A 27,849-nucleotide genomic window follows, 5' to 3' on the forward strand; every position below is an offset into this window, starting at 1 on the left:
AAACCCTGACAAGTAATGAAAGTGAAGATTACAGGGGTTATAACTTACCCTTTGAGTTAGTTCTCACAGCTACTTTTAGGCAGAGCCAGAACTTGAACCCCAGGTCTTTTGACCCCTAGTCTGGAATTTTATTTTGTCTTTCCCTTTGAGAGTGTGGAGAATTCCTGTAGTTTACTGGGCTTCTTATAAAAGCGGAGAGGGGGGCATGTGGAGATATGTGTGGCTTATTCAAAAGTCCTATTAACACCACCAAACTCTGGCCCCTTGTGTTAGCTATTTGTGGTAGTGTTTTATCAGTAACCATATTAATAGCTTGCTGTGTGTCAAAACATTTTCTAAGCACTTTATGTGGATTGTCTCACATACTTCTTGCAGTTACTCTTACGTGTATTTTATTTCCCCCATTTTACAGAAAAGGAACCTGAGGTTTAGAGCTTAAATGGTATTTTGCCCGAAGTTCTACAGCTAAGAAGCAGTGGAACTGGGATTTGAACCCAGGCAGATTCCAGAGCCTGTATTCTTAACTGAGAATCTTAAGTTACATTCCTATAGCCACATGACAGTAGGATAGGCCATTCCAGGGGCTGTGTTATTGCTGATACTTTTTACCCAGCTACTGGTTGGCATCATCTCTTTGGTCCTTCTGGGTATTTGATCCAATTTAACTTTTGGTTTGGGTTTCTTACGGAAGAGACTGAATTTTTACCATTGTCATCACCTGAATGCTGGAGACTTGCTGTAGATTCACAGGCCTATAGCACCTATGGCTTGTTACAAGTAAAACCAGTCATAGTATTAGGGGAAAGTCTACTCTTAGGGGAATGGCAGGGTGCACTTTATGTGTGGTCTTTCTCTCCTCATTTGGAGAATTCCTTGACCATCTTTTTGTAGTGAGAGCCAGTGTAATGCATTTGAAAATATTAAGAAAGGTGTTGGCCTGGACTCCCGTGACTTTCTTGACTCTAATTGCCAAAGTCCATTAGTGGTTTGCAGATTCTGGTTTAAAGCACAATTTTTTTTATGTGTATGGCATTGATGAAGACTCTTCAAGTCTGAGTTGTGAGGTGGGCTGTTGTACTGTAGCTCATCCTTGGCTTCGCTCTCTTCCCCCACTTCCGCTCTCTTTTTCCTCCCATTTGTTTCCCTTCTCCCACTTATATCCTCTTTGTAGACATTATGAATAACCCTTTAATGTAAGGAAAAATGGAAATCCCCTCCCCCACTTATTTCTTGTGATGTTTTGGCAGAAAGTGCAAGGACTATGGGGGAGAAGGGCTGGACTGTACATCTTATACTGGGCTTGTACTTTCTAGGCTTGACAGCATGTAGTAGAAAGAGAACACAGGCTTTGGAATGGAATATACTTGAGTTTAAATTCAGAATTTGCTATTAACCAAGACCTTGGGTAATTTCTTCACCTAGAGCCCATTTTCTCATTTGCAGTAAAACTTTCTTCTTTAGCATTGTATTACCACCATAATAAATGTAAAACACTCAGTAATTGTTAGTTCTTTTCACCTTCCCTTTCTCTGTGGTCAGAAACTGCTAAGGCCTCAAATAAGGGGTCAAGAACTTATTATAGCGGGTGTGTAATCCTGCACTCTGTGTCCTGGAAACACTGGTCTAGGTGGGACCTCCTAGTAAATAGAGTTGGAGCAGGGGAACCAGCTCATCCACTCCTTAGAACCCAGTTATGCTTTTGATCCGGTTAGTCTCATCTACTAGTTCACAAAATAGTTTTGGGCTGAGGCATTACCATTAAGTAATATAATTGGGAGATAGAAACTAACTCTTGAAACAACTTCATACCTCACATTTGTATGACATACATTATCTCACCTGATCCTCTTAGCAACTCTCAGTTAAACTGGGCTGGTGATGCTGGCATCTCTTGGATGAGAACATGGCATTGACTTCCTGCCATTGTTGGCTAGTGGCAGCGCCAGGACTGGGACCAGTCTTCTGCGTCCTATCCTACATAGTCTCTGCCTCTGCCCCCTTTCAGGCAGAATATCTCACCGTGCTGTTAGGTCTAGGAATCTGGTCCTTTCTTTCTGCTTAGCTGTGTTGTCATCTTCTGCAGATTAGAGCCTGGTGCTCAGTCCTTAAAGCCGTGAAGGATGTGAAAAGATCCTGCATCCTGATTTAGAGCCCTGGATAGTTTTTCGACTATCCTTTCTTAACTCCCTTTATTGAAAATTGTAGGGGTAAAAAGTAGCTGTTTACCACACGATGACAATTTCTCTGCAGCAGGGAGTGTTGTTACTGTATGCCCCATGATAGTGGTAGTTTGGGTATTTATTAGCAAAGAAGATTATAGGGTGGAGGCTGCCAGAGTGGTAACTGCAGTTCAGGCCCTGTTGAAATCTAGAACTGGAAGATCTCTCTTGACTTTAGAGTCCTCCTGGTATGAAGGTTCGTAGGTCATCGTACAGAGCGGATATGTTCAATGCTTAAAATGAAGCAATAGAGATGAGGGAGCAGCATTTAAAAAAGTTTATTTTTTTAATGAGGATACTTATTAAAGACGTTTGAGTGGCCTGTTGGGATGTAGGGTGGGAATAGGAAAACTCAGCAACAGACCGGAAGGAAGAATAGTAGTTGATAAGTGATTACGGGAACCCAGAGCCAAAGACAGAGAAATTTAGAGGGGGCTGCCACATTCTTGGATTTCGGTGCTGGATCCACTGGAAGATGTCTTAGTGGTAGAGGATTAATTAGGGAGTTTATTGGACACCTGTCTATCTGTTCCTCTGGGTACTCTTGCTTGCAGAATGCTGCATATACTCTAGAGCAAACAGGCCCCAGCGCTTGTGTTTGGTAGGGGCCCTAGGGAGCGTGGGAAAGGGAACTGAAGCAAAAGGCTCAGTCTAGGCTAGTCCCCACATGTCTTCCCCACTATTGCGTTGGTTTCTCAATGTCTTTGTGGGCATGCTGGGACTGGGCTTTGAGGTTTCTGTCTTAGAGGTGGGAAGAAGGGGGAAGGGCATTCCAACATCAGAAGTTCCCCTCCCCCACTTCGATTGCTGGGAATAGGGGATAAGTGAATTTTTATCTATATTATAACCTACTCTGTACAGAAGTACTCCATGACAGTAGAATCCAGGTTTTAATAAAAACTACATCAGGGTCCTGGTATCTGAAGACAGAACAAAGTCCCAAGGGCATTTGTCACATTAAGCAATTGCAAGTCCTATTTTATGTGACTCCCTTCCATTCCCAGATTGTCTTTCTCCCAATACCTGCCCCTTCCTCTTATTTTTTAATGTTTTGGGTATATTTTATTTTCTTCTCAATCTCATTTTTCCTCCAAATATTTCTGCAGCTCTCTCCTTCCTGCTTCCTCCTTGCTGTGGTGGCTGGGATGCTTCTCCCATGATTTTTTGAATCTAGACTGGGCTGTACTCTGTGTTAAAACCAGTCAGTTACGACTTTGTCTTAACAGGTGTGTATGGAAATATGTTTATTAAGAATAAATTTTTTAAGTACCTTTTTTTCTTTAAGGGGTTGAGAAGAGGGTGGGGAATAGGGGAAGAAAGTTTATTTTAAAACCTCTTGACATGGTATATGTTGGACTGGCCATAAAGTCTCCTGTAGCCAGTTTGTAAGCGAGAAACCCTATTGAGTCCAATGGTGTGTCTACAGGGCCCCTCCATTTATTGGCCGACTTGCAGTTAATGAAGTAGGGTGTGGGGAACTCTTCTTTTTTATACAACAATCATTTATTGTATAAATAGAACACAAATCCTTTAGCTACTTGGGTGTTTAACCTGAGTTGGAATAGGTAAAGATATAAAAATGCACTTGGTTTATTTAGAGCTTTCTGCAGGATAACAGGGATATAGGAAGTTCCCAGACATTGACTGAAGGTTAGAATGTGAACTACTTCAAGGGGCAATTTCAGAGTTCGAGCCCAGTGTTCATTTTCCTACTTCCCAAAGAGGTGAAGGTCGCTGCAAGTGGAGCCTTTTTACATACAGAATTTTTTGTGGTTTTACTGCTCTCTTGTCTCCTTGAGCCAAGGCCCACGGTTTGCCTTCAGCATTATAGTATGGTTTCGAAAAGTAGAAAGACTCCTTCATAAATGTATTCAAAATGAGGGCCTTCATTTTGTTGCCTGCATTTGACGGTAGGAAGTTTTTTTTACTATTTATATTTCTTGATTGATTGGCATTTTAGCCTGCATATTCATTTAGTAAATTTTGCCACCCCTGAGGCAATTTCAGTGTTCAGATTTGGGGAGGTAAGAACTGTAGGTCTGTACTGTTCCCTTAATTCTAGAAATGGCGTACCTCTGCAGGCCAGTGGGTGCTGGTGTGTGCTGTGGAGTTACAACTTTCACTGAGTTGATGCCAGCAAATTTTTCCAGGGAAAAATAATCTAATATTAATCTCCTGTTATGACTATGACTATAGTACTTAGCCATATTCTCCCTCTCCTGCCAACAGTGTAGACTTGGATCTAGTTGCACGTTTCCATGCGTTGGTTATTTCTGGTGAGGTGTTAAAGGGTAGTGGGCAAAGGATCCTGCTTGAGCGGACAGTGGTGATGGGCTCCTAGGCTTGGTGGTGGTTGGCTTTCTGCCTTGCGGTAAAACCACAAGAGGGCATCTTTGGCTCTGGGATTAATGATTCATCTGTCTTCTCTGACCTGTGACCTTTTTTCTCCTCTCCCTTACCTTCTCTCAGTAGTGTGAAGTGAGGGGGGCCTTCTCCCTCTTTGCTCCTCCCTCTGTGATCCACACCTTCCTTTTTACCCTGCCCTGCGGCGGCTCCGCCCCTTACCTTCATGGACGACTCAGAGGTGGAGTCGACCGCCAGCATCTTGGCCTCTGTGAAGGAACAAGAGGCCCAGTTTGAGAAGCTGACCCGGGCGCTGGAGGAGGAACGGCGCCACGTCTCGGCGCAACTGGAACGCGTCCGGGTCTCACCACAAGATGCCAACCCACTCTTGGCCAACGGCACCCTCACCCGCCGGCATCAGGTAACCCCTCTCTCCATCAGACTTGCAGGTAGGACTTTGGCATGGTCATAGAGAGGCTATGATCCTACTTGGGAAACTGCTTTCCTTGTGGTGATGGGCTGTCCGGTGCCCGTGTATCATGGTGAACCTCCTTTCCAGTACTGATGTAAGAGATAGGGAATATTGCTGCTCTGCTGAGTTGAATAGATGTATCTCAAGAAGCATCTGTCTGACTTCCTGTTTTGCTGGGGTGGGGTTTCTGGTTTGGGATATAATTCTAGTCATGGTAAATCATATAGTTAGGAGCTGTACCTAAGGTCCTTCTGTTTTCTCTTATTCCCCCCGCCAACTTGGTATCAAACATTCAGAAAGGTAAATGCCTGCTTAGTGGTTGGTGAGGTTGGGTATCTTATACTCTCAGCTCCGGTTCAGTATTGCTCAGGGAACAGTCTGCTCAGAAGGTGTGGCAGTATCCATAAATTGTGTATTCCTGCTCCATATTGTCCTTGTATGCTTGTTTTGTTAGCTTTGCAGATCCTGTCTTGTGGGGAGGGTATCACTGTTAATTCTGTTGGTTAGAGCTGGAGAAGGAGCATCGTGCTGTTATTTAACCCAGATAACCACAGGAGCCAGTGGTCTCTGGGTTGGCTGCCTCTGAGTGACTTGGGGGAGTTGGTGTTAGAAATGAGAAGTATCTTGTGTTTCCTATGGTTTCTCTGGTCTGACTTCGCTGTGATGTAATCTGTCTGAGGGTGTGTATGTGTAGGGTAGACCTTGCCTGGTAGATTCCACCATCTGAAGGGATCTCTGGTTGGGAACTAACAACAGTGCTTATGCTCCAGTAGTCCTTTACATTGATTACTTACTTATTTTTTAAGACAGAGAAGATCCATCATGCTGAGGAGCATATTGCGTGAGAGGACAAAAGTCCATTTAGGAGACTTGGAAGCAGTATGTTTGCAGCGTTCCTAGGATTTTTATAGGAATCAGAATAGAGGGTTAGCAATGAGCAGTATATATTGAAAGGGGAGAGCAGGACGGCTCAGGCTTGGAGGTGGTGGGGAATTCCAGAATTTAGTACTAGGTTTCTTTCTTTCTCTCTCTCTCTTATTTTTAACTTCTGTTCGGCAACGAAGCCACACCTTTCCTTCTTCCTGAAAGTAATGTTTAACTTCCTCTCCCTGCAGCATTACACTCCCTGTGTAATAGGAGTAGGGTGGGGGAAGTCTTCCAAGGTGGCTGGATCTCACTGCTCACTATTGGAAGAGGAGCAGTCAACTGTATTTTTACGTAGTGTAATGTTGTTAGATTATTTCCTGCTGCTCAAAACAGAGCAGCTTATGTTCTGTGGCTCTAAAAATTGGTGATGATGATGATGATGTTGAGACAACTGTTTTTTCAGAGGGGAATTGGGGTCCTCGTTTTCTTCCTGCTTGGAAAGGGAGACTCTATCTCTTGTGTGTCTCTTTAAAAGCTGGCTGATGTGGGAGTTTCCAGTGGTAGTAGAGCATGAAGATGGATGGAGCAATAAAGAGGGCTTTTGGAAACTCCCCAACCTAGCTTTTCTACTTTCCTTTTATTTTTAAGGACTTACCTGAGTCTCTGCTGTTTACTCAGCAAATAGATTTTGAGTGCCTATTATGTGCCAAGCATTGTTCAAGGTACTGGAAATATATCATTGAACAAAACTGACCAAAAATAAAAATAGAAAAAATGTCTGCCCTCATGGAGCTTACCTTCTTATGTTCCAGAGACCCAGTCTGCCAGTTCCAGGCCCAATTCCACTTTTGAGGAAAGTGCTAAAACTAAGGAGTGATGTGGTTCTTCTATAAGTACTTGACAGAAGGACTCCAGGCCACAAATACCTATTTGAAAACCCTTTCCTGTTTGGAAAAAAGATCATTTGTATTTGATAGAGGAAAGGAGGGCCACAAAATGAATTGTCTTCTTGTGGGCTATGTTTCAGAACGGCCGGTTTGTGGGCGATGCTGACCTTGAGCGACAGAAATTTTCAGATCTGAAACTCAACGGACCCCAGGTAATGTCTTTGGCTCAAGGTCTTGGTTGCTTCATTTTTCTCTTACTTCCCCAGCCTGTAAGAGCATATTGGTGTCTTGCAAAGTGCCTGATACATTGTAAGAACCCACCCATTAATTAGATTCTTTCATTTAGGAAAATAAAGTAGTGGAGCATAAGTGTATACGCGTAGTTGTATTTTGGAATGAGTTTTAATGGCCACTGCTCCTGTATTTGATCCTTCAGTTACTGCATCCCTTTTCTGGAATGGGCATGCTTCTGTTCTTACCTGAAATCTCACTGGTCTTGAGCCTTAGGCAGTTTCTAAAGAGTAACAGAGTCAGAAGAGGGTTTTTTGGGGGACTTTCTGGTTCATCTTAAAAGTTCTTTACTGGTGAACTTCTTTCTTGAAGGATCACCCAGACGGAGATGTAGCCACAGTTAACACAGTTCATAGACACTTTGATGACCAGAACTGGGAAGTTAAGTCTCTGTCACTTGGGTGTTGATGTGGCTGTAGTTAACTCAGTTTATATTTGTTAAATGACTAGAACTGGGGACTTACATCTTCTGCTCTTTTGTATAAGTTCAAAAGGTGGGGACATATACTCCACTAAATCCTGGGGCCCATGGAAGATGCATGAGGAATCTCTCTAGGGAGACTACTTCTCATTGGGTTGGACTATTGATATATATGGCTTAATAGTCATTCCTTCCTTTTCCACCTTTCCATACAGGATCACAGTCACCTTGTGTATAGCACCATTCCCAGAATGCAGGAGCCAGGGCAGATTGTGGGGACCTACACAGAGGAGGACCCTGAGGGAGCCATGTCTGTTGTCTCTGTGGAGACCTCTGATGATGGAACTACTCGGCGCACAGAGACCACAGTAAGCTAAGACTTGTATAAGGTCTGGGATGATAGAGGAGGTCTTCCTTTGGTCTTTCTTGGTGGTGGGGGAGAGATTAAGCACTTAGGGTAGATGGAAAGTATCAATCTGTAGTGAATGCATAAAGAACGTGATCTCTGGCTAGATAGGGAAGATAGAAGAGATATGGGAAAATTGAATGGAATGGGGCAGAGAGAAGTCTGCAAGGTCTACAATAGCTTCCCTTATATAAGGCATAGTTACTGCCGGCACAGATTTCCTGCCTGAGCACTTCCTGTAAGGTAGAGAGTGAAAGGTAGATGGTAAAATGTAAGGCATTTCTAGATAAAATGTAGCGGTAGGGGTTTGTTTCATTTCTTAGAGAGGTCTAGAATTGGGGTGCCTGGGTGGCTCAGTGGGTTGAAGCCTCTGCCTTTGGCTCAGGTCATGATCCCAGGGTCCTGGGATCAAGCACTGCATTGGGCTCTTTGCTCAGCAGGGAGCCTGCTTCCCCCTCTCTTTCTGCCTGCCTCTCTGCCTGATTGTAATCTCTGTCTGTGAAATAAATAAATAAAATCTTTAAAAAAAAGAAAAAAGGGAGGGGGGTGCCTGGGTGGCTCAGTGGGTTAAGCCTCTGCCTTCAGCTCAGGTCATGATCCCAGCATCCTGGGATCGAGCCCCATATCGGGCTCCCTGCTCGGCAGGAAGCCTGCTTCTCCCTCTCCCACTCCTCCTGCTTGTATTCCCTCTCTTGCTGTGTCTCCCTCTGTCAAATAAATAAATAAAATCTTAAAAAAAAAAAAAAAGAGGTCTAGAATTGAGGCTTATATTATTCACGCTTTTCTCTTTCCTTATGTGAAGGTCAAGAAAGTTGTGAAGACTGTGACAACACGGACAGTACAGCCAGTCCCTGTGGGACCAGATGGGCTGCCTGTGGATGCCTCATCAGTTTCTAACAACTATATCCAGACTCTGGGGCGTGACTTCCGCAAGAATGGCAATGGGGGACCTGGTCCCTACGTTGGGCAAGCAGGCACTGCTACCCTTCCCAGGAACTTCCACTACCCTCCCGATGGATATAGCCGCCACTATGAAGATGGTTATCCAAGTAGCAGTGACAACTATGGCAGTCTGTCCCGGGTGACCCGCATTGAGGAGCGGTACAGGCCCAGCATGGAAGGTTATCGGGCACCTAGTAGACAGGATGTGTATGGGCCCCAGCCCCAAGTTCGGGTAGGTGGGAGCAGTGTGGATCTGCATCGTTTTCACCCAGAGCCTTACGGGCTAGAAGATGACCAGCGTAGCATGGGCTATGATGATCTGGATTATGGCATGATGTCCGATTATGGCACTGCCCGTCGGACTGGGACGCCCTCTGACCCTCGTCGACGACTCAGGTAGGGAAGAAAAGGGGAAGGCAAGGGTCTTAAACCAAGACAGAGATAAGGGGTAGCTATTCCTTCTCCTTCTAAGTGCTTTTTTGAATCTGAGACACTGTCTTCCCTTTTGTGACTTTACCAGATACTGACTTGCTTTTTTGTCTTTTTCATGATGAAAATCCTATATTCTAATTATTTATAGATAATGACTTGTGGTTATTGGTCTACATCCTGAAGAGTGGCCTTTGCTTCCATGCCAAGAGTTGCCGCTGTTTCTGCCCACGATCTGGCTTTTTGGTGATAGGCAGCTGCACAAGGGAGCTTGGTGCTTTGGGGCTATGGGATACTGCCTTGCTCCTATGAATTTCTTTAGCATTTGGTTTGGTAATAAGAGAGAATTGAGGGTTTTTGGCTTTCAGGGCCAGAGTGGACAGTTAAGGGTGTATGTGAGAACCCTCCCTGTGGTGATTTTAGTTTCAAGTTAAAAACAAACCTTGATCTCACCAAAGCCCTGACACTTCGTGTTTTGGTTTTTACCTTTGATTATAAAGTGAAATGGGGGTGGCATCCCTGAGGGTGGTATATAAGTGACATTCTGAAAGGTTGCTTAGCAGCTGCCTATTCTGACTTTGCTACTCATCCCTGGGGATTCTTTGGTGATACGAAAAAGGGAGTGATTGATGTTTGGGCTGGTAGAAGGTTTGCCTTGAAAGAATGCTTTGGAATGGGGGTTGGCAAACCTTTTCTGTAAAGGACCAGGCAGAACTTTTTTAATAGGTTTTGCAGGCCATATATATATATATAATATGTATATATTTTAATGTTGTTGTTCTCCTTTTACAACCTTTTAAAAATACAAAAACCCCTTTTTAGCTCTGGGACTGTACAAGAACAGGTTTGGCGCATGGGCTGTCAGCCCTGCTTTATGATAAATCACAGACATAGTGTTTTCCAGGCAACGAAAAATAATAAGAAATAAAGGAGAAGATTTATGGATGTCTTCGTAGTAAGGCTAACCAAGCAGCTATTGTTGAATTTCTGTATGGGGTCATAACCTTCTAAAGCAAATGCCTTGGTGCTCGTTTTCCTCATATTAGGTAGCTTGGTTAGTAGTGAACTGGGCTGGGCCCAGGTTAGAGGCTCCATTATCTCAGCCTGAGTCATTCACCTTTTAGGTATTGTATCATTTGGACAGCTAGTCCAACTCCCATGTGACTCACCTTCTATTGGGGTAGGGGGCAGTGGGGTGAGCAGCAGACTTCACCTGGTGCAACTTGAAGCAGTGGTAGGTAACAGCTATCACCAAAGGAGTCTGCCCAGGGCGTGGGCCCGTCTGCTTGAAACAAGTCTGCTTTTCAGACTTCCTCATTAGTAGAGTGATTGGACCTAGGTGGGTGTGGGTGGCCAGGTCATTCTCTACTGTGGCAACTGACATAAAAAGAGAGCATTTTTGGGCCTGGTTCTTGGGTCCATTCCAGGGTGGCACTGGACTTGGAAACCTGCTTGACTAGCAGGAACATTAGCTGCTTCCTGTTCCAGGCCTTGGAGAGTAATACAAGGTCAAACGGAAACAGTAAGGCAGAATAATTAGTGGATAAAGCACTGAACCAGAAGACTTCTGGTTCTAGTTGTGCCTTTGCCACTAGCTATATAGCCTCAAGCAAGTCATTTAATCTTTCTGGGCACAGCTTTGTTATTTGTAAAACAAAGGGAAGAATGTCATGATTCCCTGCTTATAAAGAAGGAAATACAACTGAGCGACCAAAATCTTGGTTATGGCGATTGTTTTTGTAATTGCTTATACTAAAACAATAATGAAAGTAAGACGTGCTCACTACAAAACTAGAAAAATGTAGAAAGGCACTCTGGCCATAGAGAAAGAACTGTGGCTAACATTTTGGTGCATTTGCTTTGATTTCTTTTTTTCCTATGCAGGTGGACATACGCAACATACTCTGACCTTATTTTTCCCCTACTAAAATGGAATCTTCCTTAACATTACTGTTCAGTAGCCTCCTTTTAAAGCTTAGCTATAACCTGCTCACTTTGTTGCAATGATATTTGAAAATAGGGATTTTTACTAATGCTTTGTCCATCTGACTCGCTATTGAGTGGTTGATGTTGACAGCTTTGAGGCAGGGCCTCATGCTGCAGCTAACTTTCAGGGTTTGGTGACAGTGGGAGGGGTTTTGTGGAACAAACAACAGGCTTATTTGGAGAGTTCCACACAATAGATTCTCCTCTCTCCTACGGAGCCAGAGGGTGAGATGAGCTCGCAGATAATGGGTCTCTTCCTTCCTGGTGGTTATGAATAAATAATAGTGTGACAGATTCACCCTCTAGTGGTTGCTAGTAGTACTGAAATAGGAAGAATTCTCTCCAGTGAGACTTTTCTCTAAGCCTGCCCTTGCTTATTTTGTTCTTTTTCTTAGTCATTGGTTATCCCAAATGCTGTGGTGTTCAGTAGCCTCTGTTTCGACAGAATCCAAGGTATTGTCATCTGTAGAAATTGGAGGCTGGCAATCATTATCTGGAACACGTTTGTTGAGTAGCAGAGATGACGTTGGGATGAACTGTGAAAATTAATGTTCAAGCTTCTACTAAAGCCAGGTCCCCCTTCGGTGTAGCACGAAGGCCTGTACTCTTTTTACTTTTATTATCTCCTCTTTTATAATTTCCAAAATGAGATAAGGAGAGGCTTAAATAAGAAATGTGTTTAAGGGTCTAATCCCAGCAGCTGTTTCCTGTGTGTAAATGCCTCATTTTCCTGTTTAGCCGAAGGCTTGTAAGAGTTGTTCTCAAACATTGTTTGCTGACTTCTTTGGTTTAACTCTGTCTTCTGAAGGTTTATTTCAGTCACTATCCAGAGACCTTAGCTGTCAGGTATCATTTTAGTGCTAAGCAGTCAGGATTTGGTTCTTTTTGTGATTAACGTCTCTGAATGCTTGTTACTCTCCTCCGAGCTAGTAAACTTGACAGGACAAAATGTAGTTTTAATCTAACTGCAGATGCCTTTAAAATTATTCCCTTATCTCCTTACGAAAAATTGATCAGTATATCATTTATAAAGGACAGGTAAGATCTAGTGTGCTAGAGTTGAAGTTACTCCTGCCTCCTGCCTTGGAGGTGAGGGGTCATGGGAGCTCTCCACGAAACCAGACTCAACAACTTGATGTATTCTTTTCCTTTTGGTTCTTCCAACACTGCAGGAGCTATGAAGACATGATTGGTGAGGAGGTGCCATCGGACCAGTACTATTGGGCTCCTCTGGCCCAGCATGAACGGGGAAGTTTAGCAAGCTTGGATAGCCTGCGTAAGGGGGGGCCCCCACCTCACAACTGGAGACAGCCAGAGCTGCCAGAGGTGATCGCCATGTTAGGATTCCGATTGGATGCTGTCAAGTCTAATGCAGCTGCATACCTGCAGCACTTGTGCTATCGCAATGACAAGGTGAAGACCGACGTTCGGAAGCTCAAGGGGATCCCAGTACTGGTGGGATTGTTAGACCACCCCAAAAAGGAAGTGCACCTTGGAGCCTGTGGAGCTCTCAAGAATATCTCTTTTGGGCGTGACCAGGATAACAAGATCGCCATAAAAAACTGTGATGGTGTTCCTGCGCTTGTGCGATTGCTCCGAAAGGCTCGGGATATGGATCTCACTGAAGTTATCACCGGTGAGTTATGGGCACAAGGGCAGCTGCTGGGTTGGGGTTACTGTGACCCGTAGAGATATTGAGAGCTAGAAGGACTTTCAGCCCTTTTACTTTTGACTTAAGGTTGTGAACTGGTGGTCTTTGGGGGCAGATTCATCTCTCTGATTTATTTGGATCACGCAAAGTGTTCAAAATTTCAAAGAATTGCTTGCTGATATTTAAAACTCAGAAGATTTCATTTAAAATTGCAGCTCGTTTGGCTTCTATTAAAAATGTGTGGGAACTGGCAACAATGGTTCTGTTTTGCTACCTGACAGTGGTTAGTCTGAGCTGACTGGTAGGCATGTTCTCCCATTTGTAGTAATCCTGAACCTTTTTGCCAACTACTGCCATATAACAAGTTGTTTCCCCAGCACTGAAGCTGAGTGTCTTTTGCTATTTTTCCACTCTCTTGTAATTTCTTTTAAATATCTGCTTGTCCTGACGCACCTGCCTGACATGTGTAGATACTTGAGCTTGTGATCCTTGCTTTGAAGAGTGGTTTTTCATATTGTGGGTTGTGATCCATTAGTGTGTATTGAACACAGTTGTGGATCCCAGTCAGTATTTCAAGAGGAAGAAAGAACAAGAAGTGGAATAGATTATTAGTTCTCAGGACTGGTCTTGCCCGCTAGGGGACATTTGCAATGTCTGGGGACAGTTTTGGTTGTCATAACTTGGCTTGGGCAGGAGGGAGTGGTACCAGCATTTAAGGAGTAAAGGGCATAGATACTGCTCAAAATCTAATAATGGATAGGTCAGCTTGCCACAGCAAAGAAATATCTGGCCCAAGGGGTCAGTGTTAATGAGGTTGAGAAACTCTGGTGTGGATAACCCAGAGAACATTGCTTATAAATAGTAAGTATTGTTTTATGAAACTTTTGTTTCATGATGTACACATATGTATATATATGTTGAGCTATAATGTATATTTCTTATCATGGGTCACAAACAAAAGCTTGAATACCATTACAAGGTATTTGGTCATTGGGGAAGACCAAGAAATGATGGAATAAGGGATTCTCTTTGGCATTCTTCAAACATACTGTCTTGGGTGTTAGAGAGGTATCTGATGGGTTGTCTCTGCCAGGAACCCTGTGGAATCTCTCATCCCATGACTCAATCAAGATGGAGATTGTGGACCATGCACTGCATGCATTGACAGATGAAGTGATCATCCCACATTCTGGTTGGGAGCGGGAACCCAATGAAGATTGTAAGCCGCGTCATATTGAGTGGGAGTCGGTACTCACCAACACAGCTGGCTGTCTTAGGTAACATAAGGGCTTCAAGAATATGAAGATTGAATTTTTGACTGACTTAAGTTTACAAAAGAAGTTCTTTTTTAATTCTTTGGCCTGTCATTCAGCTTCCATTCCTGTCCGTATTGTATACTGTGACTCTAGCCTGTCTTACCTTTGTCACTACTTGCTTGTGTGCACATATATTTGCTATGTTGGTTTACTTGTTCCCCTGCACATCCTCACTTCTGTGTCTCTTTGACTTTGTTCATTTAATTCAGTGAGCATCTGTTCATATCTACCACATGTAAGGCAGTTGTCTAGTCTTGAGCCTGAGTGTGTCCTCAGTGACCTATATTTCAAGTAAAGCTGTGACAAATGCAGTAGGAGGAACACAGTACTAGAAGGGTGGTGGTGTCGGGGGAGAGGTATTCTTCCTTCAGGCTACAGTGCCCTTGTCTCTTTACCTTTTTTTTTTTTTTTTTTTTTAAAGGATTTTAAGTAATCTCTACACCCAAACTTAAGACCTTGAGATCTGGAGTTGCATGCTCTACCACATGAGCCAGGCAGGTGCCCCTCCTTATTTATCTTTTGAGGCTAAACTCAAAAGTGCCTGTATTTCATGCAAGTTTTTCTGATTTCTTCCTAAATCTATAAATGCTGCAATATAGTCTTTCTCTCTTTGGCGTATACCTGTGTGTGCTCTACCCCTTTCTTCATTTGTACTTCCTGTGCAAGAAGTATCCGTCTGATCTTAAAGTATTGTTGGTTTACCTTATTTAGACCCTCCCTAGGTGTGTGTCATCTCCTCACCCCCCACCCCCTGACCTTGTTATAAATGTCCTGGAAGAAGAGTTGTCTTACTCAGCTTTCTCTCAACTGCAGTACCTTGTTTGTAACAAGTACTCACTAACTGTTACAGTAAAAAGAAAAAGTACGGAGGAGGCTTGTAGATGTTGAAGATACTAAGGGAGTATTGGAGTCTTCTTGAAACCTCTCCCTTCCCCCTCAGGAATGTCAGCTCAGAGAGGAGTGAAGCTCGCCGGAAACTTCGTGAATGTGATGGTTTAGTGGATGCCCTCATTTTCATTGTTCAGGCTGAGATTGGGCAGAAGGACTCAGATAGCAAGGTAAGTTAATGGCTGAGTGAATTCCAGGCACAGCAGCCATGAAGGTACTTGTCGTGCAGACCTCACCATCTCAGGCTTTTTAGGGACATTAGGTATCTATACCAACCCCTGCTCCCTAAAGTAGATGTTCACCTTAGAAGAAAACAGTTTTCTTTCGAATTTCTTCTACCTATATCATCTATCTTAAAGCTTTGTAGCTGTATTTCCAAGGTTATATATTTTCCTAAGTAGGAAAAAGGGTGATCCTCAGTTTTGTGTCACACACCAAATGGTGGCAGAAACCTTCATTAGTCTGAGGCTGCAAGGATTTTGAGAAGCTTGGCGCACATAAGAGTCTTTGTGAATGATAATGGATGGGGCTGTGCTTTTTGGGGATCAGTATTTTAATACTTGAATCAGGGAAACCTGTGCTTGCTGGGAAATCACGATAGACGTTCTCCTTGTTCACTAAGCCCTCTATCTTGTGTTCCTAAGCTTGTGGAGAACTGCGTTTGCCTTCTTCGGAATTTGTCGTATCAAGTTCACCGGGAGATCCCACAGGCAGAGCGTTACCAAGAGGCACCTCCCAATGTTGCCAACAATACTGGGCCACATGCTGCCAGTTGCTTTGGGGCCAAGAAGGGCAAAGGTGAGTCTTGGTTCGTTGTTCCTTGCTCTTTAACGTAGGACAGGAAGGGGAAGGAACACTTTTAGCTTTAGGTACAAAATACTTGCTGAGTAGTATGTGAGTCTGCCTAGTCAAGGATGTCTCCTTGCTCTGCAGCTGCTTCCCTGTGTCATGTGCTTCATTCAAGGTGGTGATGATGGTGGTGGTGGTGGTACTGGTATCAGTTTGGGGGCAGCAAAGGACGAGAACTCAACTAATCTGGGGCCTTCTCCCCCATTCCTCCTCTGTGTTTTCTGTGTTTTTCTTTTTCTCCCTGCTTTCCTACTTACTTGCCCATGATCCTGTTGACATCACTCTCCTGCATTTTTCTTCCTTCCTTTCTTTCTGCTTTCCATCTTGGGTGACGCACTGGAAGATGAGTGGTTCTCCAGAGGTGAGTGGAATCTTTTAAGGCGCTTCCCTACTTCTAATTTGCATGCTTTGGTTTTAGCTTCTCTAGTATTTCCTAACCCTTCCCTATGGATGCATGTAGGAAAATTCATTTGAGGAAGACCACTGAAACAAGTTCAGCTCTTTGGAGCCAATGGCTCATGGCATGCTATTCCTGGGCAGCAGTCCCAGTTACCAGACCTCAGGACCACAGCGACAGCGGTGCTTATCCTCATCTTACTTGTCTGCTGCCTGTTTTCTGTCCTTGTTTCTGCACAGCCCCTTGCTGGGATGGGGGAGGGGAGCTTGGTTTTCTGTTTTCTTCTTTTTGGTGTCTCTCCCCCACCCCTGCCCCGCGTCAGTGCATCTCTGATCCAAAAAGATTTTGACTGAAGAGTAAAAAGTGCACTAAATGGACTCTTTCCTTTCTCAAACTTTACCTCTCTGTCCTTTTTTTAATTTCCAAAGGGAAAAAACCCACAGAGGATCCAGCAAATGATACAGTGGATTTCCCTAAAAGAACTAGTCCAGCTCGAGGTAAGTTAATCTTTTTATTTTTAGTCTCTAGGAGTCTCATACACATAGTCCACAGATGAGTATCGGGTAGCCTAACTGTAGACTGTGCAGTATGATCACTGTTCTGTTTCCTCCAACTCTGGATGTGGAGTGATGGTGAAGCATTGGGAAACTGGTATTGTAGCAGTAACTTATGAAGGACTTGTTTTGGCAACTTTTCAGATTATTGGAGGGTGGGTAAGGTCCTGAGGGCAGTCCAGGCCAGAAATGTAGGTGCCCTAGGTATCCACTATAGTTCTTAGTCATTACCTGTTTTAAGAAGCCTCTTTCTCACAGTTTGGGTGTTTATATTTATCAGTATAGTGGGTTTAAAATTCATAGCTCTTCATGGATATAAAAGCTTTACATGTTGTTAAATCTAGGATAGGCCCTTTTACTTAATCATAGTAAAGGGAGGGGTCAGAATGACTCAGTTAAGTTAGAAACAATTCATTTGAGACGAGGAATCTGTAATCCTGAGTGCTGTCAATGGGCAAATGAATCCCCCGAATGTCAAGGCCAAAGTAAACTGTGAGAGAGAAGAGAGAGGAGTTGCATATGATGAGTTGATGTCTGTTCTTCTCCTACCATGGATGAATTATTCTTAAGAAGGCATGGACTCAAGACTCTGAGTTGGCTGTTGGGTAGGTGGGAAAGTATAGGGAGCCTGATGGTATAGGAGCATAAATCCGTCAATCCAGAGTATTGAAGCTGGACTTCAACCAGCCAGAGCCTGGCATGTAGGTACTGACTAGCTTTCTCTGTTTTTCTGTCCTTTCTTATGCAGGCTATGAGCTTTTATTTCAACCAGAGGTGGTTCGGATATATATCTCACTCCTCAAGGAGAGCAAGACTCCTGCCATCCTAGAAGCCTCAGCTGGAGCTATCCAGAACTTGTGTGCTGGACGCTGGACAGTGAGTACCTTTTAGAAAATGGATTTAGGGGTGGAAGAACTCAGCTAACTAGTTTGCCGCCATTTGTAATCTGTTCCACCTCTTTCCATGTGTTAATTTCTAGTATGGTCGATACATTCGCTCTGCTCTGCGTCAAGAGAAGGCTCTTTCTGCCATCGCCGACCTCCTGACCAATGAACATGAGCGTGTAGTGAAAGCTGCGTCTGGAGCACTGAGAAATCTGGCTGTGGATGCCCGCAACAAAGAGCTCATTGGTAAAGAGTTGGATGTGAACCATTTGTTCAGCATCTAGTACAGAGCCTTTCATCTAGCTGATGCTGTTTAGTTTATTACTGAAACAACAGAGGAGGGATCCCAGTAGCTCTCTGTAGTTTGCAACTCCAAGCATTCTAGTTTAATCATTCTTAGTAAGATAAGAAGTGATGACTCTTCAAAAACAGAACAGAAACAGCTTTATTTAATAAGCATGTCCTTTGTTAGTAGGCATTGTTAATAATTCCACACATTCTCATTGATCATGACCTCTTTACAGAGGTCCAGTTTTTTTTTTTTTTTAATATTTATTTACTTGACAGAGATCACAAGTAGGCAGAGAGGCAGGCAGAGAGAGAGTGAGAGAGGAGGAAGCAGACTCCCCACTGAGCAGAGAATCCGATGTGGGGCTTGATCCCAGGACCCTGGGATCATGACCTGAGCTGAAGGCAGAGGTTTTAACCCACTGAGCCACCCAGGTGCCCCAGAGGTCAAGTTTTTTATAGAATAAGAAAAAAGGCCCAGGAAAGAACTTAACGTAATTTGTCTAGGGTTATATAGGTGGGCTGTGGCAGAGCCCAGTTTTTTGTTAAATTCATAACTACTATTTTATTGAACTATTACAATTTAAATATGTATACTGTCTTCATTAGACTACCTGAAAAAACTAGCATCTTTGATATAAAGTATTCATGTTGTTTCAGTGTGACTAGAGGAGAGAATAAATGAATAAGAAAGACCATGGATTCATGGCTATTCCAGCTCCTTTGCTCCTCTGGTATGATAATACTATAGCAGAATGAAGTTGATTCCTGGGGACAGTACCTCATTTTCAGTGATCAGTGTAGTTAAGTGTAGTCTTGGGCTCCTTATAGCTGAACTTGGCTTGTTCTCCCTGTGCACATTCGTTTTGTCTAATGCTATAGGTAAACATGCTATTCCCAACTTGGTAAAGAATCTGCCAGGAGGGCAGCAGAACTCTTCCCAGAATTTCTCTGAGGACACCGTGGTCTCTCTCTTGAACACCATCAATGAGGTTATTGCTGAGAACTTGGAAGCTGCCAAAAAGCTTCGAGAGACGCAGGGCATTGAGAAGCTGGTGTTGATCAACAAATCAGGGTGAGTTTAATGCGCAAAATGACAACTGGAAGAGTTTGAGTGTGAGGGGGGGAGCTGCTAGGAAGGTGCGCTCCCCTTTTGCTTTCTAAGGTTATTTTCCCTTTTTTATCTGTAAAGGATGAAGAGATACTGCTCTGTTTTTTTGTCTTGATGTTGAGCTATCAATTGATAACCTGCTTTTCCATCAAACGTTTTTTGTGTGTGTGTCAGTGGTGGGGACAGAATACAGAGCTTGGTGAATACTTGCTCCTGCCCATTTTGGCATTTCTAGTGTGACATTGTATTAGAGAATACAGGTTCTCAGCTTCTTCCCTTGTCTTAACGTCCAAATTCATGTGGTGGTAACTTTTCTCAAAAGGAACCGTTCAGAAAAAGAAGTCCGAGCAGCAGCACTTGTATTACAGACAATCTGGGGCTATAAGGAACTACGGAAGCCACTGGAAAAAGAAGGATGGAAGAAATCAGACTTCCAGGTAGAGCAGCTCTGGGGCCTTAGGCATATACTTTTTTGTCCTGGGTCTCATGTACCACTCTGTCTTTGGTTTCTTCTGCTTCATTGTCACAAAAAGTCCTACTTTATCCCAAGTCTCTCTTAGTGAGGAAATCATTGGGCTTACCCTCCTTCCCAAAAGAGTGGTGCCTACGTTTCATTTGCTGCCCAAACAGCTGCAGTTTTCCTCTATATCACAGCATGCTGTCAGTGCTGGTCGTGACGGAGGAAGGTGGCCTTTTGGACTTTGCCCCAAATCTGCCATAGCCCTTTGAAGGAATTTGCCAGAGACTGTGTCACCTTCTGATAGTATGAGTGTTTGGTCCCTCTGTCGTCTCCTGAACACCATCAGGAACATCCTAGATTGTTTCACTATACAGGTGTTTCTTTAACCTGTGTGAGTTCTCTTTCAGTCAGAGTTGTATTTGAGAATAGGGTCCTAACGGTGTGTGCCTGCTGGGGAATAAGATGTGGGTGAATTCAGTATTCTCTGACGTTGTTGCATTTTATGTTTGCCTCCAGGTGAATCTAAACAACGCTTCTCGAAGCCAGAGCAGTCATTCATATGATGACAGCACTCTCCCTCTCATTGACCGGAACCAGAAAACAGGTACAGTCTCCAGGGGGCATACCCCTCTGCTTTTATCCCACCACTGCTGTTCTTCAGTGGGCAGACTGCCTGAGGAATAGAATATATAGTTATTACTGAATGAGGGTAATAATACTTCACCTGGGGATTGTCCGAGGCAGGAGCCCGGGTGGGATTCTCTGTCCTTGCTTGCAGGGTTACAGTGATAGGGCAGTGAACCCTAGTCTCACCTAATTCTCTCTTTGAGAGAGAACAGACATCTGTCATTGTACAAATGCAAGGTGTACAACACAATGATTTGATATATGTATATATTGCCTAATAATTATTTCTTGCTTTTTCAATTCCCATGTAATACCAGGTAACATTATGGGCTGTTGAAAACTAGAAAATACAGACAACCAGAAAAATAACAACAACAAAATCACTTACTTCTATTACCCAGAGATAACTGCTGCTCTTTGTGGTTTTATTTTTTGCCATGTGAGCAAATACATTTTTTCCCAAAAGATGAATTATATATTTTGTTTTATGAAATGTTTTCTTTTTCATGGAATTGTATATTGTAACTCTTATTTTCTTGATGACACTTGGCTTTTGGCTCTTGAAATGTGCTGTGAGGATCCATCCCCATGTCTGTTGACTTTTGTGCCAGTTGTGCCAAAGCCCTGGTGGTGCACACTGGCCGTGACGCCAGGCCACATCAGTCATCGCAGTCTTTATTGCTGTGGACTCACAACTTTAAAAAAAAAAAAGAGCTGGTGTCATTTAAGAATATACTTGATGGAGCTGTAAAAATTAATTTTACTTTTTCTAACCTTGAGTATGCATCTTCTTGAAAGATCCTGTGCTGCATACAGAGCATGATGGTTGATATAGTTGGAGTTTCCAAGTGTACTAGCCATTTTTTATGGACTCTCATTTTTCCTTGGGGGGGAAAAAAGAAGGAAAGACCAACTACACCTATTCAGACTTGGATATTTGCTAGATATTTTTCTCAAAAATGAATGCAGTGAGCTTGTCACTTTGAGGAAAAATAAGTGACCATAATTGTTGCCCGAATTTTCAAGTGAAAGTGATAACTTTTTTTTTTTTAAAGATTTTTATTTATTTATTTGACAGAGATCACAAGTAGGCAGAGAGGCAGGCCGTGAGAAAGGGGGAAGCAGGCTCACTGCTGAGCTAGAGAGCCCAATGCAGGGTTCGATCCCCAGGACCCTGGGATCACCTGAGCTGAAGGCAGAGGCTTAAACCACTGAGCCATCCAGGCGCCCCCAAAAAGATAACTTTGGCAAACTTACACCTGCCATTATGAGCCTGGTAACACCCCAATACTTAAATATTTTTTATTGAAATCAGTGATAATAGTAATGAATGTGACTTGGTTTTTTGATGTTGTATAATGAAATGTGTTAATGTGTAGATCTGCCTTTTACTCTGTGAACCAGTATTTTCCAAGTGATCAATGTGTGATGTTTCAGAAGCATACATAGGTAATTGACCCAGTCAAAGTTCAGGACAGACCAGTGCATTTTAATTTAATGAAGTATGAGGAGATCATTCATTTGGATTCAGGTTCCATATGTTGCTAACCTTAGAGGAACTGTACTTGTTGAGTGTTAGTATACTACCAAAGAATATCTACAGTTATCTGAAAAGATTGTTAAAATTCTCCTTTTTCCAGTGTTTTATTTGTGGGAGGCTGGATTTTCTTCCTATACTTCAACTAAAATTATGTCACAGTAGATTGAATGTAGAAGTGGATATGAGAATCCAGCTGTCTTCTATTAAGCCAAACTTGAAAAAGATATGCAAAAATGTAAAAAAAAATAAAAAAGAAAAAAAAACAACAAAAACCTGCTTTTCTAAAACATTAAAAGTTTTATGTTGACATGGAATAACTTTCTTGTTACTTTTAAGTGAAATAAGTATTAATCTCTCAGTTCAGTAAAATAGTAATGCATATGGCTTATACCAATGAATGCTTTTTGGTTCTTAATAATTTTTAAGACTAAAAGGGGCCTGGAGACCAAATAATTTGATAATTGCTGGCTTAGAGTGAATGGTTTCTTAACGCTAGGAGTCTTTTGGAAAGGGATCTCTTTAAGGCCCATGAAGGCTTTGTCTACTCTCTGGCACATAGCAGGTGCTCAGTAAAAATTTGATGCAAGAGAGGGAGGACGAACCAGAGAGCAATTTTTATGATGAGTATAGAATTTGAAGAGTTGGTTTTTGACCTGGATAACTTTCTGACTCCGTATAGATAAGAAACCTGATCGGGAAGAAATTCAGATGAGCAGTATGGGATCAAACACAAAGTCATTAGGTAGGTGATTAATTCCTGCCTGAGGACATGGAGTAATATTTCACTGGGATGAGAACTGTCTGGCCTTGTGGTTTTTTTCTAGCACCTTCACCATTTACCATCCTAGGAGAGCATTCATTGGCTGGACATTTCCATTTGTAAGGATAGGAAGAGATTTAGTGAAACTTCATCTATCTACTTTCTTCTACATTCCCACATATGCAAAGGTTTAAAAAAAAAATTCTCTATCCCCACCCCTACTTATTACAATATCAATTGTGGGTCCTTAAATTGTTAAAGCCTTTCACCAGCTGGCCCCAGGCTCCCTCACCATTTCCTTCCATGTACTCTGTTTCAGCCCCCCCCCCCCCCCCCCCCCCCCCCCCGTCTAATTTGCTATTTTGTCTTTATACTCTTTTGGTTTTGTTCAGGTAATAACCTCTTACTGGAATGCCCTTCCCCTTTGTTTTGCTAAATTTTCTTCATCTCCAAAGCCTTAATTAAGTCCTGTCTCCTTTGTTAGGTCCTTCCTGACTGTTGGCACCACCCCTTACTGTCTCTCCTCTTAATTCCAGTACCATTTATAGACCGCTTGCTTCTGTTTAGCTTATTATCCTATGTCCTACAAGTTCTGTTTAAGTCCGGGACCTTAAGTCAAGGCCGAGACCTTAATGCCTTTCTGGAACATTTGACAAAGTTTACTTCCCAACAGCGGTGCCTAATTCACACTTCTCTGTTTAATATATAGTGTACACAAGAGGGGACTATCCTGTTGTACTTTTTTCACTAGATAACAACTATTCCACACTGAACGAGAGAGGGGAACACAACAGAACACTGGATCGATCTGGGGATCTAGGTGAAATGGAGCCGTTGAAGGGAACACCCCTGATGGTAAATTCTCTTTTATATACTATTGTCCTTCTAAGGCTAGTTCTGTTTTGAAACCTCCATGTTTTGAGATATAGGGAAAAAAAGTACCTGGTGAAAGACAGTATCCTTTCCTGGTAGGGGTTTTCAGGTAAAGTAGGAGTTTTGACTCACGTTGGGATTTCTTGGGTCATTCTACGACGGTCAGGTTAGGGGAAGGTAGACAATAAATGTGACTAATGCTGATTGATGTATTCTCATACATTACTCTTGTCCTGTCCCTGCCTTTTCTCAAATATCTTGCCCTTTTCTTACTATTCTCTTGTTTTGTTTGAGTTGACCAGTTTGGGGATTTTTCCTTAGATCTGGCACACACTCACGAGGTTTCTGTTTCCTTACTTACTAACAAATTGCATGTGTTCACAGCAGGACGAGGGGCAGGAATCTCTGGAGGAAGAGTTGGATGTGTTGGTTTTGGATGATGAGGGGGACCAAGTGTCTAACCCCTCCATGGTATGTCCTCCAGCCACCCGCAAGATCATCTTGAGGAAGGAGGCCCCTGTGTGCTGGCAGTTTGCCAATCATGCTGATCTGATCAGGCCAGAGATCCTAGTCTCAGCCACTTGGAGCTTGGGGGGGTGCTGCTTTTGTGATTGTTGCCTCTTACAAGGCTGGGACATGCCTCTGGTGATCGGATTCTCCATTATGTGCTACTTTCCTCCCTCCAGATTTGCTCAACTATCGTTTGGTTCTCCTCATTCCCAATCCTATTAACATCTCTTTCTCTTTTTTTTCCCTACAGCAGAAGATTTAGCACCACTATCTCCGCTACATCTGAGCTTATAATATATGTACTTTTATTTTTTGGTGGCGAAATGGACTGATGATTTTTCCCTTTCTTCGCTGGACTATTGTGCCAACTGCCAGGCTGCCTCCTGCCCTTCTAGCCCTAAGTGGCCGCCTTCTTTCCACCAACTCCTAACTTGTTCCAGTGAAGCTTAATTGTCCCTCCTACCCCCTGCAGATCCCCTCCAGTTGCTCCCAAGAAGCCTCAGTTATATGCATATCTCGAGAAACTGCTGCAGATTAGCTCTTTTTACCAGGTCTCTCTGGGACTCTTGGCCTTGTATGGAGGGAGGGAGCAAGTGGGAGTCCTCACTGGAAGCCATGGGACGAATTGGAAGTTACATGCAGTATATGCAGTGTCCAGCACTCTGATAAACTGATAATTCTTAATCAAGATTTTTTTCCCTGGTGGGGAAGGGACTTTTATTTTTTTGCAGAATGGGAAGTGTGAGCTCTTCCCTTACCCCAATGACTATTTTTGATTCAAAGAAGGCTGGCACCATTGGCACATTCCACTTGGCAAGGGCCCTTGAGTAAGTGAAGGTCTTCTAGAACTGAGATTAAGAAACCTTGCTCTCCTCATCTCCAGGGCAGGGACCATCATGGACCTACAGACTCCATCTCTTCTCCAAGCCTCATGACAGCCTGGGCTGCTGCCGTTGCTCCTTACTGAGGCTGTCCTTAATCTTCCTCTTCCATCCTGTGATAATGTCTGCTGACTTGGCCTGGCCATTTGCAAGAGGCTGTAGAAAGAGGAGAATGTATCAAGGAAGACTTTTTGGGTGAGAAGGAGCAGAAAGATGTCTTCTGGGGAGGAGAAGAACCTCTAAGAGGAGTTAGTAGGAATGTACATGAATCAGTTAGTCTGAAACTGGCAGGAAGCTTTGAAGCTGGCTTCCCCCTGCCCTTACGTCTCCTTTCCTACCCTTATAGCCCTTCCCTCCTTGCCTCTTCCCTGGATTGGTTGGCTGACAAAAGGACTTGATGTACATATTCCCACCCCCTTTACCCTTAAAAGGTGGAGATCGCCCCTGGATTTGCCTCATCTTTGTGCCTTTGGCCTGGGGTGCATCTCCTCCTTCCCTTCCATGTGCCTTTCTTTGCCTCTGCGGTCTCATTTTCATGATTTTGCAAATTATATTTTGTTGCTTTCTTACCCACTATTGGCCCTAAATAGCAGAAAGGAGAGGTGACCTAGAGAACCTCAGATTCTCTGTTGGGAATTGGTAGAGCCTCTGATTTCAGCCATTCAGCTTTTGCTCAATAGTATATGGTTGGGATTTTGCAAAAATCCTTTTCTGATGAATCTCAAAATATGGGAGGAGTGAGTGGTGTGACTCTTACTCCTTAGTTGCTCAAAATTTACTGTCATCTCTGAAGTGGCTGGAGGGAGGTCGCTTGCCTCTGTGCCCTCCCTCCCTGCCTCCCCTGCCCCCCACCCCAGTACCACCTCCTTTCAGTTCAGTGTTCATTAGTGGGTTGGGCTGGAGGAATCAGCTGCTACGCTGGTTGTTTTTTATTTTTTTGGATTTTTTTTTTGTTTTTTAACCCTTCTACTTTTTTGCCTTTTACTCCTCCCCTTAATCTAAAAGCTCTGTTCAATGCAACTGGAAATCTTTATCCTTCTCTCTCCCCCTCCCCTTATAAATTGAGGCTATGGGGTAAGAGAAAAGTGCACAACCCACTACCCCCCTTCCCTTCCCCTATACATTAAAATCCCTTATTTACCCCCCCCCCCATTTCTTCCCACTCCTTTTCTGGCAAAAAGGAGCCTTTTCCCCTCTTTGACCCTAAGAACATACTGCACAGGGGAAATTGCCCCCATCTGGACCTGGCTCCACTCTTGGTTTCTCTTCTCCTCTTCTGCTCTTTTCCTGGTGCTCTTTTTCTCGGTGGGGTATGGGTAATAGAACAGCCATGGGCTTTGGGGACCTTTAACTATTTTTTTTTTCTTTTTTGTTTATAAAAACACTAAACATTCAATTCCAGAGAACCAAAAATCCCACCTCCCACCGAACACTACTAAGGGGCATGTCTTCTGCTCCATACCTTTTCTGTTTTTCTTTCTCTCTTGTTAATGCTTTTAAAAACAAATGAGTTTTTTATATAAATAAAGTTTTTAAAGTGTGTATGTGGGGGGTCTGTGTCATTTCTTCACTTCAAGCTGTATCTCTTCCCTCCTTTTCATCTTGGTTACTTCCTTATATGTATCTGGGTCCTTCTTCTCTCCAGAGCAACCAGAAGGGGGTTATACCAGAATGGAATTACTGTGAGCTCAGTCCCAACTCTTACCAAGCAATATTCTTTTTAATTACATGTGAGACATTTTTCCTCTTAAGATTCTTAAAAATTAAATGTGGTTAAGTAGAGCACAGGAAACTTATTGCTAACTTAGATGGGACACTGAAGTATAAGGAATTAATGACTTTTCTTAGTCACCGGAATTCTTTTGGAAATTCGATAAAATGAATGTTGGAACAAAGCCCATTGCAATACATGGTCCTTTTGAACATTTAACATTTATGACTAGAAGGTTAGACGCTACCAACTCCAACTGCCCTCCTAATAAGAAAATGTGTAATTAAAAGGCTCGTGTATATAAGTGAATACTGGGCCACAACATTGCTTTTCAGGCTATCCGTAATCCTTCAGTAAGAAGACAGGGGACAGACCTATAGCTGCTCTTGTGTCCTACCAAATAATATGTGGATGGGTAGCAAACACTTGCTGGGTTGCTAGGGATTGTCTTTACCGCAGAGGCCACGGATTAAGACCTATGGAAAGAGACTTATTTTTCTGGGGCCCCTATTTCCTATTATATAATTAAAAAACTCAAGAATTTATGTAAAATGCTTGCTGTATGCCCAATCTTTAGATTAAAAATCTATAGCTTCTGATGATGGTCATGTCTCAATTTTTGTTGAACTAGGTCTTGGGTATAAAAACTTTCTTGGGCTAGTGAGACCAGGAAATCTAAGCATTGTATCTGGTCCCTTTTAAAGCTTGTGTCTAACAGTTATAGTTTTAGACTAGAAGGGTGAGTCACAGAGCCAAAAAGCTATCAGAGTTTGCTTTCCAAAGGGGTTTGGTAGCTTCACTTGAGATGGTTTTCTATCTCTGTGGAAAAAACAGGCTACTGGTGAATAGCCTTTATTTCTGTTATAGTTATTATCCACTGATACTGAACTATAAACAGAACTTACTGTCTCCCTCCTCCCTGGGTTGGTCCATTTGTTTCATCTTATTAAATATTTACTGAGCATCTTCTATGTGCTAGGTGTTGTGGATGTTAGGGTGAGAGAATGAAACAGATGGACACGTCCTCTTTACAATCCATGCGAACCCTGTGGTGATTAAGATCTGTGGTCTTCTGTTTATTTTTTTTAAGTTCTGCACCCAACATGGGGCTTAAACTCAGGACCCCAAGATGATGTGAAAGCCACTTGCTCTACCTTCTGAGTCAGCCAGGCACCCTGATTTGTGGCCTTTTCAAAACATTTCTCTGCTCCTACCTAAAATAAGGTGTTAAACAGAATGATCTGTAAATCCCCTATATCTCTTAAGTATCTTGACACCAATTGAGG

The 27,849-nt window shown here is 43.0% G+C and overlaps 1 protein-coding gene across 16 annotated transcripts in view; it reads left to right on the plus strand.

The window, feature by feature from the left end:
- The window catches only part of CTNND1 (catenin delta 1), a 48,503-nt gene extending 21,343 nt beyond the window's left edge, over nucleotides 1–27,160 (plus strand). For 2 of the 16 annotated variants that reach the window (XM_047691243.1, XM_047691244.1), the window contains exons 2-21: nucleotides 3,326–3,445; nucleotides 4,689–4,983; nucleotides 6,929–7,000; nucleotides 7,716–7,868; nucleotides 8,709–9,244; nucleotides 12,436–12,899; nucleotides 14,008–14,191; nucleotides 15,171–15,288; nucleotides 15,763–15,916; nucleotides 16,311–16,328; nucleotides 16,793–16,861; nucleotides 17,667–17,794; nucleotides 17,898–18,048; nucleotides 18,973–19,165; nucleotides 19,524–19,638; nucleotides 20,178–20,265; nucleotides 22,508–22,570; nucleotides 23,340–23,443; nucleotides 23,846–23,932; nucleotides 24,222–27,160. In XM_047691243.1, coding sequence (XP_047547199.1) covers nucleotides 4,789–4,983; nucleotides 6,929–7,000; nucleotides 7,716–7,868; nucleotides 8,709–9,244; nucleotides 12,436–12,899; nucleotides 14,008–14,191; nucleotides 15,171–15,288; nucleotides 15,763–15,916; nucleotides 16,311–16,328; nucleotides 16,793–16,861; nucleotides 17,667–17,794; nucleotides 17,898–18,048; nucleotides 18,973–19,165; nucleotides 19,524–19,638; nucleotides 20,178–20,265; nucleotides 22,508–22,570; nucleotides 23,340–23,443; nucleotides 23,846–23,932; nucleotides 24,222–24,233 — 2,904 coding nt within the window. In that variant the 5' untranslated portion in view covers nucleotides 3,326–3,445; nucleotides 4,689–4,788 and the 3' untranslated portion in view covers nucleotides 24,234–27,160. The other 14 variants (XM_047691248.1, XM_047691245.1, XM_047691255.1 and 11 more) reach the window with 14 other exon arrangements.
- The last annotated feature ends 689 nt before the right edge of the window (nucleotides 27,161–27,849 follow it).

The sequence above is a fragment of the Lutra lutra genome, chromosome 10, assembly GCF_902655055.1.
Source record: "Lutra lutra chromosome 10, mLutLut1.2, whole genome shotgun sequence".
Lineage (NCBI taxonomy): Eukaryota > Metazoa > Chordata > Mammalia > Carnivora > Mustelidae > Lutra > Lutra lutra.